Below are 17,402 nucleotides of genomic sequence, written 5' to 3' on the forward strand. Positions count from 1 at the left end.
ATGAACTCATATCACGTTTTGGAGCTGGCGGGAGAGGGCTCGTTTGGTCGAGTTTACAAGGGTAGGAAAAGATTCACTGGCCAGGTAAGTAGCTTTTCTAGGAGCATAGTCTGATAGTCTGTTCGGATGGGTTCGGTAAGACACACCGTTTCACTATCTCTTTCAAATAGGTGGTAGCTTTGAAGTTCATGCCAAAGGTGGGTCGTTCTGAAAAGGAGCTACGAAGTCTCAAGAGGGAGATTGAGATTATGAGGGGTCTCCAACATCCAAACATTGTCCAGCTCTTTGACAGCTTTGAGACTGAAACTGAGGTGTGTGTACTGTAATTGTCTGTTTAAAACACACAGATTGCATCTTAGTTCACAAGACTTCTGACAAGAGTGTTTTATCTACCAAACTAATTATCTTTACATCTGAATTCATAATCCCATGGCCATAATCCCATGTGTTTGTAACAGGTTGTGGTTGTAACTGAGTATGCGGAGGGTCAATTGTTCCAGATTCTTGAAGATGATGGGAATTTACCAGAAAGCCAGGTATTCACTGTCAGTCTGTACACAGCTATGTCAAACAGTAGATTTATCGCAATGTCACATGGTCATCTTTTGCTCATTCTTCCCTTCTTCCAAGGTCCGTGAGATTGCCTGCCAGTTGGTTTCAGCTCTGTACTATTTACACTCCCATCGGATTCTTCATCGTGACATGAAACCACAAAATATACTCTTGGGGAAAAGTGGGGTGGTAAAACTGTGTGACTTTGGGTAGGTATTTTGATTAAATTGAAGAAAAAGTAGCCTCATTAATCATTTACACAAAGATAAACCATGTGTGATGCAATCTTCCTGTAGGTTTGCCAGGGCCATGAGCGTCTCCACCCTGGTGCTGACTTCTATCAAGGGAACACCACTGTACATGTCTCCTGAGCTGGTGGAGGAAAAGCCATATGACCACACTGCTGATCTCTGGTCTTTAGGCTGCATCCTGTATGAGCTCCACACGGGGGCGCCTCCGTTCTACACTAACTCCATCTTCCACCTGGTGCAACTCATTGTGAGAGACCAAGTAAAATGGCCAGGCACAATGAGCGACACCTGCACGGTACAGTACAGCTGCTGTCTAGTTGTGCTGTATCATGTTTGGATCAAAGCTAATGTCTCTACTGTATAAAAATGTGATTCCTCCTTGCACTTCACCTTATTGAACAGATTTAGTGCTTAGTATTTATTTCAAGGTCTCCTACTGTACTGAAGCTTTAGTGTTATCCCTGACTTCTAAGTGGCTTTGGATAAGTTTGTCTGCCAAATGAACAAATGTAAATCTAAAAAAGGCATTTCACAGTCAGATGGCCCAGAGCTTAAGGGCAGGACTATAACAAGGATTTACCAAGTACCACCTACATGGACTTCAGTATATTCAGTAGACCACAGTATTTCTAAGATCCTTGCGCCTATACCCCAGACACCATTAACACATTTCTAAGTTTAAGTTTTCCTTTTCTTAATTGACTTAAAAATAGTCAAATATATCTTCAAAAGTCATCGGCTACAGAGGAGAAACTTTACTTCATTGAACTCAAACTCTCACGTTTTTGTCAAATATACTAAGACATGTCCCTGTTATCCTCAGTGATCGCTATGACCCTGCTAAACAGGAAAATGAAGACAAGTTATTAGGTTTTTTGATGTGTGACAAACAGGATATATTGCATTAACCACAATGCTTATCTGATATTTTCCTTGCAGAGTTTCCTGAAAGGTTTGTTAACCAAAGACCCTCAGAAGCGGTTGTCGTGGCCAGACCTCCTGCACCATCCCTTTGTTGCTGATGGTGTTATAGGTGATGCTTAAAACTCCTCAATTTAATGGAAAATTTCTAAATGTGCACGACACTAGTCTGATTATGAGGTTATCCTGATGTCTGTTTCTATCCCATATTGATGTGTTGGCACAGTGCTGTCAGACACAAGTGTTTTCAGCCCTCTGACAGTCACGCCCAGTCCAGACATGCTGGCGCTGAAACTTCAGCAAGTGGCAGCGAAGATGGTACCGACTTCTGGAGAGAGTAGATTACTGCGAAAGGCCAGGGAACAGAGGGACAACAGTAGCAGAGGGAAAGCAGTGGGTAGTGACAGTACAAAAGTGAGTCACCAATTGTTTTTTTCTTTCTTGAATAAGTCCCATGGAAATTCTTGGAGGAGCTTTAAGCTGTTCTGTGTACTTCAACAGAAAAAAAAGGATGGAGTGGGAAATGAAAAGGCCAACTCTGCAATGGCAGCAACACCACCCAGGGCCAAACCCCACTCCAGTGATGGCTCTGTTACCTCAGGTCACTTGGTCATTGCAGCTGCCAATCAAATCCTCAACCCAAAGACTCAGGCCTGCATGAGATCAAAACACAGGTATTTAAGGAAGTTCAGAATAAAGATACAATATACAACCAAAACAGACTGATGTGTGTGTGTTCACGGTTATGGGCATTCCTTCTGCAGAGGTCAGATCAGCAGAGACTATGAACAGGAATTTCCCTCTGTAGAGGTCGGTCCACGATTGGTGTGGAGATGCAATGAGGACAGACAGACAGCACCGCACAGGCAGGTCAGTGTCGATTTTTTTTTTTTTTTTTTTTTTTTTTTTCTAATGATAAAACGACATGGTCCATTTAGAAAATGTGTCTTGTTCCATTATATAAGAGTTCATATCCTCTTCCAGTAGCAAATGTGGCCTGTTAATAAAGAAACTGTTTTCTATCATAAAGGAAAATGTGTCCTTCAGTTTTAATTATTTCTTGTTGTTTCAGAATGTTGACAGTGAGGAGTATTGGGAGAAACTGGTCCAAGAGTCAGATCCAAGCAATCAGCAGAAAGATCTATTAAACTACAATGCTATTATACCGCAACTTAACTCCAAGATTCTGGCATTTAAAGCTCAGGTAATTAGGCACATTTTGTTTTTCTTCATAAATTGAAACTTACTGAGGAAGAATTTTGTATTGAATCTCTTTTTTTTGCTGTTTCGTCAGCTATCAAGTGGTGTTGTTAAAGAAGCATGGCAGATTCACCAACCGCTGAAGATCTTATGCAACCTCATTCTGACCTCTGACCTGGAGAAGTTGTATCACATGAGCCGTGAACTTGGACTACCCCATGTCCTCTTTGACCTGGTTCAAGATACTGTAGAAAACTCACAGTTCATCAAGGTTATTGTTTAGGAATGAAACCAAATTCAGCAGTGCAGTGTCAGTGAGGCATCAGACAGAAATATTACTGACTTTTTTGTGTTTCTTTTCCTGCTCAGAAACCATGGAGTGTACCAGCACTGAGAGAAATCATTGTAGTGCTCTTGATCTACTTTGATGAGCATCATGACTGGATGGAAGAAGAATATAGGGAAGATGGGTTTGTTTGGTTTTTTTTTCTTCTTCACTGAAGGTGACTCTGTTCATTTGTTGAATACTGTGTGTGTACAGGTGACTGACTTTCATACATCACATGCATTCATCAAATGCAGCTCATTCTCTGTTCTCCTTCTCTAGACTGGAAGAGTTCACCAAGCCCTTCATCACAATTCTTAGTCGACCAGACCTCATTCCTTTAGCAGTAAGTACCCACTGAAGTAAGTTAACAGTAGCTGTCGACCATGTTCCACGTGTTGTATATTTCATGACAGTTGCTTTTGGTTATACAGCGAGCCTACCTGTTGTCTGACAGAGTTGATTCTGCTTCTCTTCCATAGCCTTTGGCTGCCTCCATTTTGTCTCTGTTAATACAACACAATGTTAATGTCGAAGTTGATATGAACGATCTAACTTCCTTGCTGAAAAACCTGCTTTTGGACTCATATGAGGTACTGAATCTGTGATTCATGTATTCAGCGATATTTCGACAATTTTTGATGCAAGGTTAAATTGATCCACCACTGTTTGAAGTGTTACTCTCTTCTCTGCATTGTCAGCCCCAAATTTCTCTTCCCTCTGGCTGGGGACTCTGTGATGGCCTCCTGTCTTTACTCCTACACATGCTCTCTGAGGTCAGACAATACCTGCAATGCGATAAAAAATTAGACTGGATGAATCCCAGACATAAACCTTCAATCTTTTTCCTTAGTGAATTTGCTGTTTTTTTTTCTCTTAACAGCATGAAAGTGGCTCTGGATCTTCGTGTTTAGACCCGGTTATGTTTCTGGATTTGTGGAAAAAAATTGGTACTTCACTCAAAAAGACAACAGCAGACACAGGCATCTGTTCGGCAAAGGGTAAATATATGCAGTAAATATATGAAACCCAGCCTATTTGAAAACACTTAGATGTTAAAAATGTACATATTTTTTCATTTTCTTTTTACATCAGGGCTGTATTACTTTCTGTCTACGGCACTGTTTGTCTTCACGAAGGATCCGCACTCATGCATTCCTCTGTTTTCTGAGAGGGAATCAAAATGCATTTACACTCTTGGCCGGCTGCTGGGCACTGACTGGTTGGTGTACAGATGTCTTAATTAACTTCAAATGTTTCAAATGTACCACAAATGTTAGAGCAGCACAGCTTCTACGCCTAACAATAACCTCTTTATACCCTACAGTCTTCATTTGTTTGCTGAAGTCAGTCCTGGGAGACTTGAAGTGGACCTGAGTCATGACAGCCTGTCCGTGTTGAGCTGCCACTTGCTGTGCATTCCATTTGCCCTGGACTTGCCTTCACACACCATGTCCACAATTCTCCAGTTGTATGACAGTTGTGGTGTTATCGCAAGCCTCCTGCAGGTTAGGGCCTTCCCATGTTCCAATAAAGACCATGCAGACAAACATAATTCTCTGATGCAACACAGGATAACTCTTGCAATAGGCTCACATCAGGCTCACACTACTGTACATCTTAATGTCGCTGTGTGTTGTTGGCTGTTTGATCTGTGACAAGTTGTCTGGGTGGTTTTGTTTTTCATGCTTTGGCAGGTAATTCAAACTCTCCCTCCTCCGCTACTGGAGCTGCCTCTCTCCCTGCTGAGCCGTTTGCTCCTTTGTGACCTTGAGCGCTCCGTTTCCCGCCTCAGAAAAGCTGCTCGTGGTTTTTTCACGCCACCCGGGGACAGCCAGCTCTCTGCCTCCAAACACCAGTGTTCACTAATCAGAACTGCCAGCTCTCTGCTCTTTGATTTGCTGCAGCTGGATGCGCTGTGGGACTCTGCCGTGGAGCTCCTAACTCTGTTGTCCCAAGTGGCCTGTTGTTCTGCTCGGCCTGCCAGCCTTCAGCTTTACCTGGACGCCTCAGTGCTGCACCAGGCGCTGGCTCACTCTCATGACCAGATCAGGGCTGCCACATGCAGACTTTTGGGAAATTTGGATCCATTCAGGCCTCCTACGCTTCAACCTGACATTTTCAAAAGCATGATAGGCTGTCTGCATGATCCCTGCCCGCCTGTCCAGCGAATGGCTTGCAGGGCAGTAGGGAACTGGTTGGGATATATTGCACGGTTCAAAATGGGCAAGTCCAATGGAAAGGGCAGTGACACTACAGGTTGGGACAAAGAGAGGGAACAAAAGCAACACAAGTGTTCACACAATGAGACAGCAGGAGATCTGGCTACTGTAGTAGAGCAAGGGGTGGATGATGATGAGGAGAGCAGTTGGACAGAGGAAGCCAGGAGGACAGTAGCCATGCTGGCGCCTCTGATCACCGACCCTGATGCCCTCACACGTCGTCACTGTTGTGCAGCTCTGGGAAACCTGGTGAATGTTGATGGCGCTGTATCCTTGTTGTTGGAGGAGGACGTGTCCAGCTTACTTCTCAGAGCTGCATGCACAGATTCCCACAATGCAGTGAGACAAGCTGCCATAGCAACCCTGTGCCTGTACAGCGAGCAGGATGCAATACGCCAGGTAATGAAATGAACAGGTTAGAGGAGGGTAGATGTCGACATTAGTCTGTTTCTGTCTTCAGAATTTGGTTAGAAGGACCTTTTTGTCAATTTCATCGTTTAATAGCAAAACGTTTAACTATTCAGTTATTAGAGAATATTAAGATTCTTCATGGAAGAAAATTCACTTCTTCCTTTTTAATGCCTTAAGGATGTGCCTCTTAATTATTATACAATTGCCTTGAGCTCAGTCATTTCCTTACTGGTCATTGCATCTTCTTTCATGGGTTAGTAAAATGTCTTGCCTCAATCAGTCACACGTCTTTATGTGTTAACACTTTAAACACTAATTTCAAATTAGTCATTTTCTTCTGTATTTATTTCAAGGTCCTGAGATCCCTGGACGCCAGTAAGAAACTTCTTCAGGCTTCGCAACATGCACCTCCACAATGCAACTATCATCAGCTCATTGGCCAGCTGTGAATGAGTCCAGTTGATGGGTTTAAAATAAAATAAAAAAAACCTCCTTCTTCCTCCTTACTTTACAGTAGCCTATGACTTCCACATGTCTTAAGCGATGTGAAAGAGGACAAGGAATAATAATCATATCCCCTGTTTTTTTATTTTTTCTGAAGTATGTTAATCTATACAGTTAAAATGGTGCAAATAAATTTTTTTTTTTTTTTTTACTAATGGCGATCTTTGTTGGCTGTGTGCTTTGTTTTTACTGTAATCTTAATTTTAATTTCATGACACCATTGTTCCTGTTTCATAAGAAAAAGCAACGTAACGTTCAACAAAATCCCACAGAAATATCGGCAGATTTTTAAATTAGAGAAGAGATTATTTATTTAATTCATTTAAACATTTATGATGTTGATTTACAGATATAAAGATTTATTCTATTCTTTCTTATTCGGCAATAATAATCATGAATAGTCGTTAAAAGAGCAACAAATAGGTGGGTCGATTAACTTTTGCATTAATCGTGTTTCTTTATGATCCGTGTCACAGCAGCAGGTTTTCGTTTTCAGTTAAGTTTTTTTTAATATTGGTTGTATTAGGTTTTCCTCAACCGAAATGAGGGTCTGAGAACAGGGTGTCGTGTGCTGGATGCTACAGATTTTAAAGCCTTTTGAGGCAGGTTGTGGCCAAATCCATAAAAACGGCTTGACTTCAACTGTTCATTTGAAATTGTTCATTTTGCAGCATGATATCCATTAAATAAAAAGGACCCGCCGTTGCCGATGAGACCGATAAACGTTTTCATTCCTCTCAGGTGTCTAATGGTGTGGAAGTATCCACGCCCGCGGGTTTGGGTCCAAAAGGAGCGTTTTTCGGCGTCCATCAGGCCCAGGAGGTCTGAACTCCGCTTTGCCGGGAAAAGGGATTTATGACCATTTAAAAAGGCAAGTACCTTTCATTCTCATTTAGACAGCAGATTGTAGCCTACTTTGTGATTGTAACAGACAGACTGTTATAATCGGAGCAGGCACAGATCATTTCTGATGGGTTGGCCGGCTCGGACAGAGAAAAGATCTGGAACAGCAGACTGAGTTGATGACATTTTATTTTGAAATGAAAAAAGTTGACGACACACAAAGGAAATACGCATATATGATTAAATGAACTTGTCATTACAAATCATTGTAATGTGCTTTTAAATTTTGTTGTCATTACACATTTTTGGTTTTAACAATCGGAGTTGATAGTACACCGCAGGGGGGTCAAAAATGTGACACGGGTTTCTTGCCAAAAACTGAATATAAATAAATATCCATAAGTCACCGCTTATTTTCAAGATTGTCTTAAAATAAATATGCATAGAAAAAAATCTATCCTCAGTATAGGCATGTTCAACAGTAACTAGTGGGTTTTTTTTTTTTTTTAAGAATAGCAACAAAAGAACTGGAAAACAAATTAGACAATATCCTCTCACACCAAAGCTAACACTGCAAAAGCCTTAACAAATAGTCTAATGAGATTTTTTAAAGTTAATTTTCTAAAAAGAAAAGACTTACACACTCCACTCCCTGAATATACAAAAGTTCTTACAAATTAGTGCAGATCAGCCAGAGGCCTATAAAACTTATTGCCTTAACAAGCAGATTAGAGAAAGAATCCCCGATTTATTTCTGAAATCCTAAATTTGCTATTCCAGAGACAGAGAAAAGGTACATTTATGGAAAAACATGCAGAAGGAGACTGCTAGTTACTACCACTAGTTACAACATTTGTACATTTGGAAAACCAATTTTTTACATTAGGAAAAGCTGTATGTCAGTGAAATCTTTACCATGTAAAATGAAGGTCAGAAGAGTATGTAATCTCCTGTAATAAATTATCAACTTGCATTTGTCGGATAAATTGCATATCCTTAACTGCAAAAGAGATTGTATAATTTGCAATATGTAAGAGAAGAAAATTTTACAAATTGCCACAAACACAAAAAAAATGCCAGTTTCTATCTTCAAAATAGTATAAATATTAAATTACTTCTCTTTTGCTCACAGAATCTATAACTGGGGCAATATTTGCAGCCACTGCTGAAAAAAGAAGGTGATTTGTCACATGTAATGCAAATCTCAGAAAACCAAATGTAAATATAGTAGACAAAGTAACATTTCTAACATCTCTATATATAGAGATCCCATGAACTACTGAATATTAGACCTAAAGTTGATCAAATGCTTTGTCAAAAAACATTTTAAAATATAAAATATTGAAATTATAAAAATGTTACATTTTTTGCTAAGGTTGACAAAAAGTTTTTTCCCCCTCTGTATGTCAGCGGTTCTTTCCGCAATTGTATAAGTCAACACATTTATATTTCAAAATATTTATAGCAATTGAAATATCATTTGCTGTTTTAGGGTGACTAGAAATTATTCTAGAAAATATTTGGTTTGAAAGATGTGTTCAAAATAAAATGATGCATTTGATACCAACGACATATTTCATACTTCAGCAATTCAAAAGGGTGATACAGTAATTGCAAATAAAAGTTTAAAACTGAAAACAAAACATCAAGTTCTATTGCTGACATCACTTCCAATGTAAGGCTATTAAAAAGATTAAACCTGCATAATGAATAACATTACTTCATAAGAAATAACCCTATTTCAATTTGTAAATTCACGCAGTGCGAGACCTATTAAAAATGATTGTCATTTAAAGCATTGCAATGCCACAGTGCAGGCTCAAGTGAATAGAGTGCGAAAGCAGTGGAAGCATTGGATAGTGTTGATTTGAAATGTAAAAAATAATTCACACATAGCAAAGCATGCATTTACCCCGCCCGCCATGAAAAAACTAAATTAAACATTCAATTCTGGACAATCTTAAAGACACAAAAAGCTCCACATTTTCCCTGTTACACCCTCTTTAAATGTACTTGCAGGAGCTTGGTGTTACCCTGTTGTGTCCTGCTTGAGCCTTTGGCTACGGGCCTTGTAAACTTCAATCAGCAGGTCTTTAACATACTGGATTTCACGTTCTACGGACTCTGCCTTGTCCCGGAGCTCCCGGTTCCTCCCTTCAAGACAATGCAACTGTTCCTCCAAAGAATCTAGCTCCGCCCTTTTTCTCTGGCGATACCTGCATTAAGCAAAAGAAAGATTCAATGAAGATTTTTACCCGTGAAATTGTGCCAAAAGTTACACTTCATCAAGCAGAAACCAAACTTGCCTGTGAGCGGCAGTTTTGTTCTGATCTCTCTTCTTCTGTTTGCGTTCACCGCCTTCAACTGGAGTGATGTCCACTTCGTATTTCACAGCAGAGTGGTCTTCCTTCAGCCTGCATGCTTGTCTGTGCCCTGAGGACTCCAAGTTCAGACTCTCCCTAGCCATTAAAAGACACTCTGGCCCCTGATCCTCAAGGAAATTACAGTGTAAATCATGCTGCCCTATTTGTAGACTCTCTGATTTGACCTGGTCATTGATGTTGCCTAAAAAGCTATGATAGGCCTCAGGCTGCGGTGTTGTTGGAAGATAACAACCTTCACTGTTCTCAGTTTTCCAAGAAACAGTGGCTTTTGTCACCTCCACACTAGTTTTGATACTGTTCAGCACCTCGCTGTTACTGGTACCTCCACTGACCTCCCTCATGCTATACATCAACAAATCTTCTTTCTTGTGTGGGACATCAAGTGATCCACCAAAGCCAAATCCTCCACCAACAACTTTTGCACCACCAATAACATCTTGACTGAAACAGCAATTTTTCTCTTCTTTGGGTAGAACGGCACATCTTCTGACCTCGACTGCGCTACCCAGACAGTAGCTTTTTCCTACCAGCTGCTCGTCTTCTACACAGCCATAATTACCTGTCAGGGTCACTGCTGAGTTACCTGAGTTGCTTCCTTTGGAATTCAACAAACTGTTATCATAGCCTTCACTGAACCTAACACTATCAGGAACTCTTTTCCTACCACACCCACTGGGGCGACTGCAGCTGTACGGGGCGTGTCTTGGAATTTTGGATCGCCCAATGGGCCCGCCACAGATACTCAGCAGGTCCAGTTCTCCGGTTGCCAGGGTAACAAGAAGTGGGCTGGATTCCGATTGGTTGGATGTAGAGTATGATGCGTATGGCAGCTGACTGAACGGCTGAGGACCCACCGGCAGTGGACCCCTGTCACATTTTCCCAGCCTCGGCCCTTTCTCTGGCACTGGTTCAGACAGGAAGTAGTCCTCTAGTTGGGCAAGTTCCTCCTGCAGCAAGGAGGTCATGACCTCCAAGTCAGAGGGCACCTGGATATCATTCTGAAGGGGTGAAGGGGGAAGGGAGGCATTGGTGGAGGAGGGAGGGGAAGGGGGGTTTGGGAGGTACGAGGAGAAATCCACTTCTTCCGTCATCCAGTCAGTGAGACCATCACCTATTGAGGAGGGTAAAAAATTGCAGTCGTTACAAGCTGTCTCGTAGAGGAAAATACTACAGCTAAAAAATAGCGTTCATGCAAATATAAAAATATAAGTCATCCAACAGTGCATGTCGCAGTTTTCTAAAAGCATGATCTAATTCATAATAATAAATGCAAAGCAATATTTTTTCAAAATAAAGTTGCAGCATATCATTGTATTAGACGAAGCTAGTTTATTACTTACTGTTCAAGAAGGACGAATGTGCTGCAGTGCCGAGCCCACCTGAAATGGGGAAAAATATAAAAAAGCGTACTCGCTGCAACTCACCAATTAAGTGCTGACTCTCCTCTGACACCTCCCCCCTGCACCCCTGTGATTGGCTGTGGTTAGCCTGTGGGTGAGAGAGAGCGAGGGGGTCTGCCGGGCAGACACGAAGAGTCTTCCAAACAGGAGCTGATGTTGCCATCATTTTGTCTGTTGGTGCTTTGATTCAGTCCAAGTCCAAGCATATGCTGAGAGAAAGCAGGGTCTGACAGATGGGCCACAGAGAGCAGGGCTGGGTGAGCATAATGAAACCTAGAGGGTAAACAGAAACAGCATTCAGAAAAGTGTGAAGCTGAAAAGACTGAAAAAACTTACTCAGTCGGCTGATGGAATGAGGAATATCCCTCTTGCTGCTCTCAGCAACTTTCTCAACATGACTCAGTCTGTTTTAACAAAGATGCCACAATGAAGAAATCATCTGCAAATCCTCATGTAAGGATCATGGGCTTTTGAGCAATAGACAATTAAATCTCCTAAACATACACTTGTACAGCAAATACCAATGATTTAAAATAGAACTGAAAATGAATTATTTCTAAAAACAACACTCAGAACTGGCAATCAGTGATACAAAGGTAAGAGCTGTCTCCTCTGGGCTTTGAACTGGCCCAAAGCAAAATGCACTTGACATCCTCAAAACACGTGGGACCTAGTGACGCCGTCAAGGGCCCAACTGTTGACAAAAGACACCAGAGTAACTACTTCGCTCAAAGTGAGAGACACCCTAATCATTAAATCGGATTAATGCAGATCACCTGCTTCCAATCGCGTGTTCCTTTTAAATGAATCACCTCTGTTTGATCACTTAAGCCCTTCAGCTTTAGTTGACAATAATGTGATATTTAAGTGAAAACATTGCAAGACATGAAACTGAAATGACAGAAATGTGATACTTTATCTCCAGTTTACAGTAGGCTACATAGGCTGGAAATTATAAATTTACATGAAATATAGACTATATCGTCACACCATCAACAGTAACACAACAGTCTTGTATTAACCCTACCAAGTAATGTTATCAAAGCAACCAAAACAGCCCATTCACTGAAGGGAACGCCATTAAATAAGCATGGAATATTTAGGCAAATAGTCTATTTGAAGAAATTAAAGTATAAGCATATAAGGCATCTACATATAACGCAAAGAACCCAGCCAAAGAACGGACCACTTGTGACTCACAAGCAGATACAACAAAGTGATAACTGTAACAATGACTTACTCCATTCTTGCAGAAAAAAATGTAGAGCACTTGGGGGTGCGTTGCAAAAGCAAAGCACGACTTCTTTTCGGGTCCAACAGCTTCACGAATTTAAAAAGCCATATTTTAGCTCGGAATATCCGGGACAGCGCAAAAGAACGAGTTGTTGCTTTGTTGTGGTCGACCTGTAAACTGAGGAGCGGCTTAATTGTGAGAAAGCATCAGTTCATTCACACCTAGCAACCAACTGCGTCACCAGGACAAACCGTGCTGCTAGATCCCTCCGCCCCCTCCCTCCGCGTGTTGTCGAAGGACGTCCCACAAACTCACTGCTGGGCTCCTGTGTAAAAGAAGTGAGTTATTCCTTCATGCTTGTTTCTAAAGTATAATGGCATCACTTAATGTTTTACGATGAGTTGTAATTTCTTGAATTACTATTGTAATACAGTCATAGATTCTTTCAAATTCAAAAACCTTGCTCCCGGTGGATAAAAGGGAAACATGTCATTAAATGTATAGCCTACGTTATCGCACACAGCTGTTACTTTTCCATGGAGAGGGGGATAATTGTACATTTTTGTGAAAACCAACGGGAAAAGACGTTTAACTCATGAACAATTCATTGTGGATGTGTCAACGGAACAGTGAGATTTAACTGGGTAGGTAAATAATAAGTGGTTCCACCTCGGTTTAGTGTTTCAGTAGTAATCCGATAGTAATCACATTACTGTAACGCGTTACACCGTGTCATTGTTTTTCTCATAGCCCATTGTTGCCAGGGGAGACGGGGCAGGACCGTTAGTTTCAGAGCTCGACGGGGCGTGCACCGCCCTGAAAACTGACGTCCATTACCTGCTGAGAGGCTTGATTTACGTGAACACGGCTCTCAAACACACACCACTACAGTTCAGAGACTATACTGTACAACGAGGCATGGTATTGTTTTGGATGGGGACTATTTGATTCACAGCGCACTTTGTTGTTCAGTAGAAGTCTCTTGCATCTCCGTTGCATCAGTGGTCCATGCTCAGAGCGATTGGTTGAGCGTGCTCAGACTGTCGCGCTGTCATTGGTTGGATTTGGGTAGATATGACATTTGATTGGTCAATGGTAGGCAAGGCAAAGCATCACTGTGTTATCCTTTTTTTTCTGCAGTGCAGACTGTGCACATGTTTCAGGTAAACAAACCGGGTGTGGAAATCAGTACTGCATTTTTTATGTCTGAGAAAAGCTTTATAATATTTTGAGTTACAACTTAATAGTTCATTCATTTTCTTTCAAAACAGCTTGTGATAGTTAAGTCTTGAGAAAAAAAGTCTCTAAATTGCATTAATTATTATTGGCCTCAGTTTTGCAGCAGTGTGTTGATTGAAAAAATACTTAATAAAAGGAGTCTATGTTGTCATCATAGGCATAGAGTCTGGTATTATTTTTCAATTACTCTGTTGTAATTATGCTATATCATCATTCATTCTTCTTTTTTATTTTTTGATTTATTTAATCAATAGTTGTCAGTTCGTATGAATATCAACATCACCAGGGCATTGTTTGATGAAATGACTGAAATTCTTTGCTCTGTGTTGTTGACTGTTATCCTAATACACTTTGAGAATCCTTATTTTCGTAGCTAATTTAGTGAGACACAGCTGGCAGAACCAAATTAATTTACTGGTAATGACTGCCAATAAAAATTATGTGAGGAATAAAGCTTTGTTTTTCTCCTTTCAGCAAATCCCGAAGCTGAGTGAATGTGCTGTTCTCCTGTTGCTATAGTAATAGCGGACACTGCCCCCTATTTTAGACTTGTTTTCTGGTTGCTGTTGCCATGGGATTTGCATCTCTCTCTCTCTCTCTCTCTCTCTCTCTCTCTCTCTCTCTCTCTCTCTCTCTCTCTCTCTCTCTCTCTCTCTCTTTCTCTCTCTTTCTTTCTCTGTACTTACTGTTTTCCTTCCACCTCACCTCTGTTTCTGCACCCCTCCCTGCCCAACAGTTCCATCCTCTCATTTGCTGAGTTGCATGTCTGTGACATTATCATTTTGCCAAAACCAATAGGCTTCTTTCCAGTTCTGCTGAATTTGCATATCGATGGGACACTAGCGGCTAGCCTCTAATAGATTTGTCCACTGAGCAACATGTCTCTGTATTGACTGAAAGTCAGGAAACATCTAACTTGAATTGATTTCACATAATCACATTATCCAGAGTAACTATAGAGGAGTTGTTTCCATGCAGGAGAAACATCTCCTTTGAATAGAGTTAATCTACAGAAACTCAGTATCTGTAGATTACAGTGAATTTCTGTGTTTTGTGCAGGCCTCTAATATACTCATGTCCATCTGTGTTAAACTGAGTCATTTAAAGGGACAGCCCTGTCACAGAGGGGCTATTCAGCAAATTGCCCACTGTGTGATAGCAATCACATGAGCGGAGCTTTTAGAGATTTGTAGAAAGACTACCTGATGCAATCCATATAAATGTGGTCGTAATGGAGACCAGATTGAAACAGTAGTAGCTGGTGAAGTTGCAGGGTCTCCCAGGAAATCGCTGACTGCTCTCTCTGTCTGTATTAATTGGTCCACTGAGGGCTTCCTGTTTGCGCATCATGAGAAAAGTCCAAGGTGCTGCTTGTGACACTACTGCTGCATTTCCCCATTGTCCCCGCTACTGAGTACAATTTCCTTTATCATCATGTAGGAAACGATGTAAAATGAGTCAATTACACAGCAAAATGCCACCAATTCTCCTTCTTGCTTTAGATAATCCAATGGGTTTAGTGTCTCACTGCAAAATCAAGATAATCTAAATTTTCCAAGTTGTTGAAACAACACAACGAAACTTAACTGGTGAATTAAGTGAAGGACGTTAGATGACATAAACAAGTTTGGGTAAAACTGAGCTTCAAATATATTTGAGGTGTTTATTATCACTTTTCTACACCAAAACAAGGCTGTCCATCAAATGATACCCAAATTCATTGTCTGAATATTGTGTATAAGCCGAGAAGTCAGAAAAGTCAATGCTGCATGCCAAGTGCACGTATGGCACGTTAGTAAGGGTTACACCATCATTTCATCATCATCTCCCTCAGAATTTATTGTCCTCAACTTTTGCCCCTCTTTGAACATATGAAGAAAACATGGAATTCAGTTACAACTTGTGAATGGAAACCTCTCAGAGGGGATTTGTGGATGTTTTTGTGTGTGTTCAGCCTACAAATCATTCTCATTTGTTTCTTTTTGGCATGAAAAGTATTAATCAAGTCTTGAAAAAGTGACAAACATAATATGATTTTTCATTCATGAATGTTTAAACCAGGTTAACTTCATTTGCATGGAGCCATGACTGATCTGTATCAGTCAGTCACATGGTTTTGTTTATTTACTATTCCTCAAGGACTTCATGGTAAATTAGAGGTGTTTGATGTAAAGGACTACAGCGTCTGTTTTGTCATCCTTTGGGATGTCACAGCTTTTAGGAGATCACCTCTAACTAGCTCTAACTCCTACAGGCATCTTGAATGGAGGCGTGCATCACACACAAAGCATAGCCTGTACTGACCTGGTATGATAAAGTTAAAACCCATACTATATACTTACTTTAATATCAGCAGTAGATTGAGAAATATTGTGGATAGAAAATTAAGTCAAATTTTAAAACTTATGTAAGAAAAAGGTCATAGAATTTGCAGAAATTGCAGATGAAACAGAACGTTATCATTAACAACAGAACAACCAGGGTTATCTGGAAAATGATAATTTAGCGATGCAGATTTTTACTCAGATTTACTGTTCGTGACTCACTTGTGCTTTGTACCTTTTTAGCTCTTTAAGCAAACATGGCAAACAAGTCCCTCATGGTTCCTCGGTGTCATTCGCAGCACTCAGGCTGTGTCATGCTGCTCTGCAGAGCCATTTAAACCCCAGAGGCTCAGCGTCTCTCACCTTGGAGCTTTATACGTGTTCATTTAGGCCATATACCTCATACTCATAACACAATTTATACAATACACTCATCAGAACTTAACTTAACTGTCACTTGACTTTATTTTATGTTTAGTGAACTTTAAATTGTAGATTAAATTACATATAAATTTATCTATACCTGTATATATTAAATGAAATTAAATCTAATTCATCTTTTAAGAAAGGCAATTTTAAACATTTCTATTCCTCACCATTCTATTGCTCTAAATCTAACTACATCACTGAACTTACAAGCACAAACTAATTTACTGAGGGCAAAGGTCAAGGCCATCATACCCCAGCAATGGGTCCCAAAATGATTATATTGCAGGCACGAAATTTTGAAAAAGAGCTAGAGAATAACTAGTCTTTTTCTGATACATTTACTTTGTTTTATATGAATTGTGTAAGTATATTAAGAGTTTGAAAATATTTCTCTATCTAAGAATTGGGTGGGTAGTAATGGGGCTAAACACATACAATAAGATACAAGTTTTCACGCTGCGATGAAATTGGAAAGCACTTCACTTTCATGGCTGGTAGTCAATGAAATAAAAAGAATAATATCCCACACTTGGGTGCAGCTGTGGTATTTACAATCTGTGTTTTTGTTGGCCTCATTAGGTCAACGCTGGCACTTTTCCCCTCTGGATATTTTTCAGATATTATTGTTGTGCTTGCCACGAAAACCCAAAAACATGTTTCTTTTATTGCAATTTAATGATCTGTATATCATGTACCCTATTTTAAATTAATGACTGTCATTTTACATTCCCTTCAAAGAGGCTGAAGATGATCTGTTCAAAGCGGTACACATTAAGAGTGGAACGTTCACTGGTGTATCAGATGCATTTAGATTCGTTTAGATGCTTTCATCTGCTATGTCTGAATGCGTACGTGTTTCTGTGTGTGTCTCTATCTCTCTGTGTGTATGTGTGTGTGTGTGTGTGTGTGTGTGTGTGTGGGCATGTTCAGGGTTGGGCAGAAGATTTTTCTCTTTAATCTGCTAAATTACTCTGAACTCACATGTGGATATGAGAACTTAAAAATTACAAATGTCTGTGGTGAAATGTAGTGAAGGATGTGGGAGTGGAAGTGTTTGACAGGTGATGCTATGAACTTGCCCTCTGAGCAGAGAGATATCTCCATTTCATCAGAATGTTTGAGGTTGTTTTCAGACAAGGTTAATATCTCCCATTAATACTGAC

At 40.4% G+C, this 17,402-nt stretch overlaps 2 protein-coding genes across 2 annotated transcripts; one reads left to right on the forward strand and one right to left on the reverse strand.

Annotated features, from left to right (window-relative positions):
• stk36 (serine/threonine kinase 36) lies at nucleotides 1-6,390 on the forward strand. The gene is made up of 20 exons (XM_022762699.1): nucleotides 1-84; nucleotides 171-311; nucleotides 459-536; nucleotides 631-761; nucleotides 849-1,098; nucleotides 1,743-1,836; nucleotides 1,951-2,138; nucleotides 2,226-2,398; nucleotides 2,489-2,594; nucleotides 2,797-2,928; nucleotides 3,019-3,195; nucleotides 3,294-3,394; nucleotides 3,532-3,595; nucleotides 3,732-3,842; nucleotides 3,951-4,025; nucleotides 4,133-4,250; nucleotides 4,345-4,471; nucleotides 4,577-4,757; nucleotides 4,947-5,870; nucleotides 6,236-6,390. Exons 1-20 carry the CDS (start codon nucleotides 1-3, stop codon nucleotides 6,329-6,331), a joined length of 3,351 nt encoding a protein of 1,116 aa, XP_022618420.1. The 3' UTR covers nucleotides 6,332-6,390.
• Nucleotides 6,391-7,406: 1,016 nt separating this feature from the next.
• Nucleotides 7,407-12,437, reverse strand: LOC111234455. The gene is made up of 4 exons (XM_022762565.1): nucleotides 12,254-12,437; nucleotides 11,038-11,286; nucleotides 9,536-10,724; nucleotides 7,407-9,445 (listed from the first exon to the last, which is right to left on the reverse strand). Exons 2-4 carry the CDS (start codon nucleotides 11,177-11,179, stop codon nucleotides 9,259-9,261), a joined length of 1,518 nt encoding a protein of 505 aa, XP_022618286.1. The 5' UTR covers nucleotides 11,180-11,286; nucleotides 12,254-12,437; the 3' UTR covers nucleotides 7,407-9,258.
• Between the last annotated feature and the right edge of the window lie 4,965 nt (nucleotides 12,438-17,402).

This window comes from Seriola dumerili, unplaced genomic scaffold (assembly GCF_002260705.1).
Source record: "Seriola dumerili isolate Sdu_G_001 unplaced genomic scaffold, Sdu_1.0 BDQW01000449.1, whole genome shotgun sequence".
In the NCBI taxonomy this organism is placed as follows: Eukaryota; Metazoa; Chordata; class Actinopteri; order Carangiformes; family Carangidae; genus Seriola; species Seriola dumerili.